The following is a 2,908-nucleotide window of genomic DNA, read 5'->3' on the forward strand; positions in this document are numbered from 1 at the left end:
AAGCGCCCGCGGGTGGAGAGCGGCTGCCCGGCGTCCATCACCAACGAGCTCATCGAGAACGCCCACGAGCGCAACTGGCCCCAGGGGCTGGCCACGCTGGAGACGAGGCAGATGAACCGCAGATACTACGAGAACTACGTGGCCAAACGCATCCCCGGCAAGCAGGCCGTGGTGGTGATGGCCTGCGAGAACCAGCACATGGGAGAGGACATGGTGCTGGAGCCGGGGCTCGTCATGATTTTCGCTCACGGAGTGGAGGAGATCTGAGAGGAGTTCACCTAGGGATGGAGGGGGGTTTGGGGAGGAGATGTGAAAAAAATCCAGCTTGAGACAGCGGGGGTTTTCTGGAGTTGGGATTTTTGCTCGTGGCGTGGAGATGATCTGAGAAAAATCCAGCTGTGAGAAAAATTCAGCTCTGAGAAAAATCCAACTCAGAAAAATCCAGCTCTGAGAAAAATCCAACTCAGAAAAATCCAGCTCTGAGAAAAATCCAGCTCTGAGAAAAATCCAACTCAAAAATCCAGCTCTGAGAAAAATCTAACTCTGAGAAAAATCCAACTCAGAAAAATCCAACTCTGAGAAAAATCCAGCTCTGAGAAAAATCCAACTCAGAAAAATCCAACTCAGAAAAATCCAGCTCTGAGAAAAATTCAGCTCTGAGAAAAATCCAACTCAGAAAAATCCAGCTCTGAGAAAAATCCAACTCAGAAAAATCCAACTCAGAAAAATCCAACTCTGAGAAAAATCCAACTCAGAAAAATCCAACTCAGAAAAATCCAGCTCTGAGAAAAATCCAGCTCTGAGAAAAATTCAACTCTGAGAAAAATCCAACTCTGAGAAAAATCCAGCTCTGAGAAAAATCCAGCTCTGAGAAAAATCCAACTCAGAAAAATCCAGCTCTGAGAAAAATCCAACTCTGAGAAAAATCCACCTTGGGGATGGCAGGGGTTTCCTGGACTTGGGTTTTTCACTCATGGCATGGAGGAGATCTGAGAGAAATTCAGCCTTGGGATGGCAGGGGTTTTGGGTTGTGATTTTTGGTCATGGAGGAGATCCAAAAATAATCCAGCTCGGGACAGTAGGGGTTTCCTGGAGTTGGATTCTTGGGGTTGTGATTTTTGCTCATGGTGTGGAGGAGATCTGAGAGAAATCCAGCTCCGGGATGGTGTGGGTTTTATGGATTTGGGATTTTGGGGTTGTGATTTTTGTTCATGACGTGGAAATCTGAGAAGAATCCAACTTGGAGTGGCAGGGGTTTCCTGGACTTGGGTTTTTTGCTCATGGGATGGAAGAGATCCAAAAATAATCCAAGTCGGGGTGTCAGGGGTTTCGTGGATTTGGGAGTTTGGGGTTGTGATTTTTGCTCACGACGAGAAGATCTGAAAACAATCAACGGTTCCACCACCTCGGGATGGTGCGGGTTTCCTGGACTTGGATTTGTAGGGTTTGTGATTCTCCCTCACAGCATGAAAATCTGGAAATCTGAAAAAAATCCTCCTCAGGACAGCGGGGGTTCCCTGGACTCGGGATTTTTGGGGTTCCCTGGACTCTGGATTTTGGGGTTTCCTGGACTCAGCTTTTTGGGGTTCCCTGGACTCTGGATTTTGGGGTTCCCTGGACTCGGATTTTTGGGGTTCCCTGGACTCGGGATTTTTGGGGTTCCCTGGACTCTGGATTTTGGGGTTTCCTGGACTCGGGATTTTTGGGGTTTCCTGGACTCTGGATTTTGGGGTTTCCTGGACTCGGATTTTTGGGGTTCCCTGGACTCTGGATTTTGGGGTTTCCTGGACTCAGATTTTTGGGGTTCCCCGCTGGATTGGACCCGTTTCAAACCCAGCTCAGCTCACCCCGTTCCAAGAGAGGGGAGTGGGGGCTCCAGAGCCCCCAAACCCTGCAAGCTCCATCTCCTCTCTGCAATTTCCACCTGGCCTGGTGTCCCCAGTGTCACCAACCCTGCGGCGAGGGCTCCTTGGCCTTGGGGACCCTCCTGTCCCCCTCTTTTCGTGCATGCCCCGTTCCCTGACCCCGGGAGCATCTCCCACCTCCTCCCAATCCGTGTTTGGCTCTGCTCTCTCCACCCTTGGTGTTCTTTTTCCAGACACTCGTGATTGTGGTTCTGTATTTTTATTTTATTTTTTTTTTTGTACTTCAGATTTTTTTTTTTTTGGACCTTTTTTTTCTCCCTTTTTTTCTTCTTTTTTTTTTTTTACTCTCCCTTTCTATTTGATTTTCCAAGTAACCGTGGGCAGGCACCTCTGGCCTGGGACTCGTTGGGAATTTAATTTAATTTATTTGCATTTATTTTTGGGGTTTTTTGTTTGGTTTTTTTTTTTTTTTTTACCATTGTTTCTCCTCCGGTGTCGGTCCCGGCAGATCCGGCGGGAGGCAGGGATTGAAGTGATCAATAAACAGAATTCTGGTTGCTTTATCCCCGTTTTGGGGGCCTCCTCCTGCACCCCAAAACCCTCCCCGTGTCGGGGGGGCTCAGTCTTGGGGTAAAAATGGGTGGATTTGGGATCTGGTGATTAATAAATTTCACTCTTGGGAGGGAATGGGGGTGGCTGAGGGTCCTGCCCTGGAGCCCCCCAAATGTGCTCCCCAAAAAGGATGAACCTGTTCCCCTTGAGGGAGAGAGGGCCCAGAGTGGGGTTCCCTCAAAAAGATCAGGGAATAGAGGGGGGGTCCCCACTGTTCCCACCCCTAAAAGAGCCGGGGCTGGAACTGGGGGTCCCCACCCCAAAAAGAGCTGGGATTGGGGGGTCCCTACCCCAAAAAGAGCTGGGATTGGAACAGGGGGTCCCCACCCCAAAAAGAGCTGAGAATGGGGGGTCCCTACCCCAAAAAGAGCCGGGACTAGAGTGGGGTTGCTACTTCTCCTGCCCTTAAAAAGATCATAAAGAAGGAGTCA

General features: G+C 49.4%; 1 protein-coding gene across 1 annotated transcript in view; it reads left to right on the forward strand.

Annotated features, from left to right (window-relative positions):
- RNF41 (ring finger protein 41) overlaps nucleotides 1-2,428 on the forward strand; it is an 11,619-nt gene extending 9,191 nt beyond the window's left edge. Inside the window, exon 6 of the mRNA XM_031065624.1 lies at nucleotides 1-2,428. Coding sequence (XP_030921484.1) covers nucleotides 1-267 — 267 coding nt within the window. The 3' untranslated portion in view covers nucleotides 268-2,428.
- Nucleotides 2,429-2,908: the final 480 nt, after the last annotated feature.

Source organism: Geospiza fortis, unplaced genomic scaffold (assembly GCF_000277835.1).
Source record: "Geospiza fortis unplaced genomic scaffold, GeoFor_1.0 scaffold1545, whole genome shotgun sequence".
NCBI classification, from domain to species: domain Eukaryota; kingdom Metazoa; phylum Chordata; class Aves; order Passeriformes; family Thraupidae; genus Geospiza; species Geospiza fortis.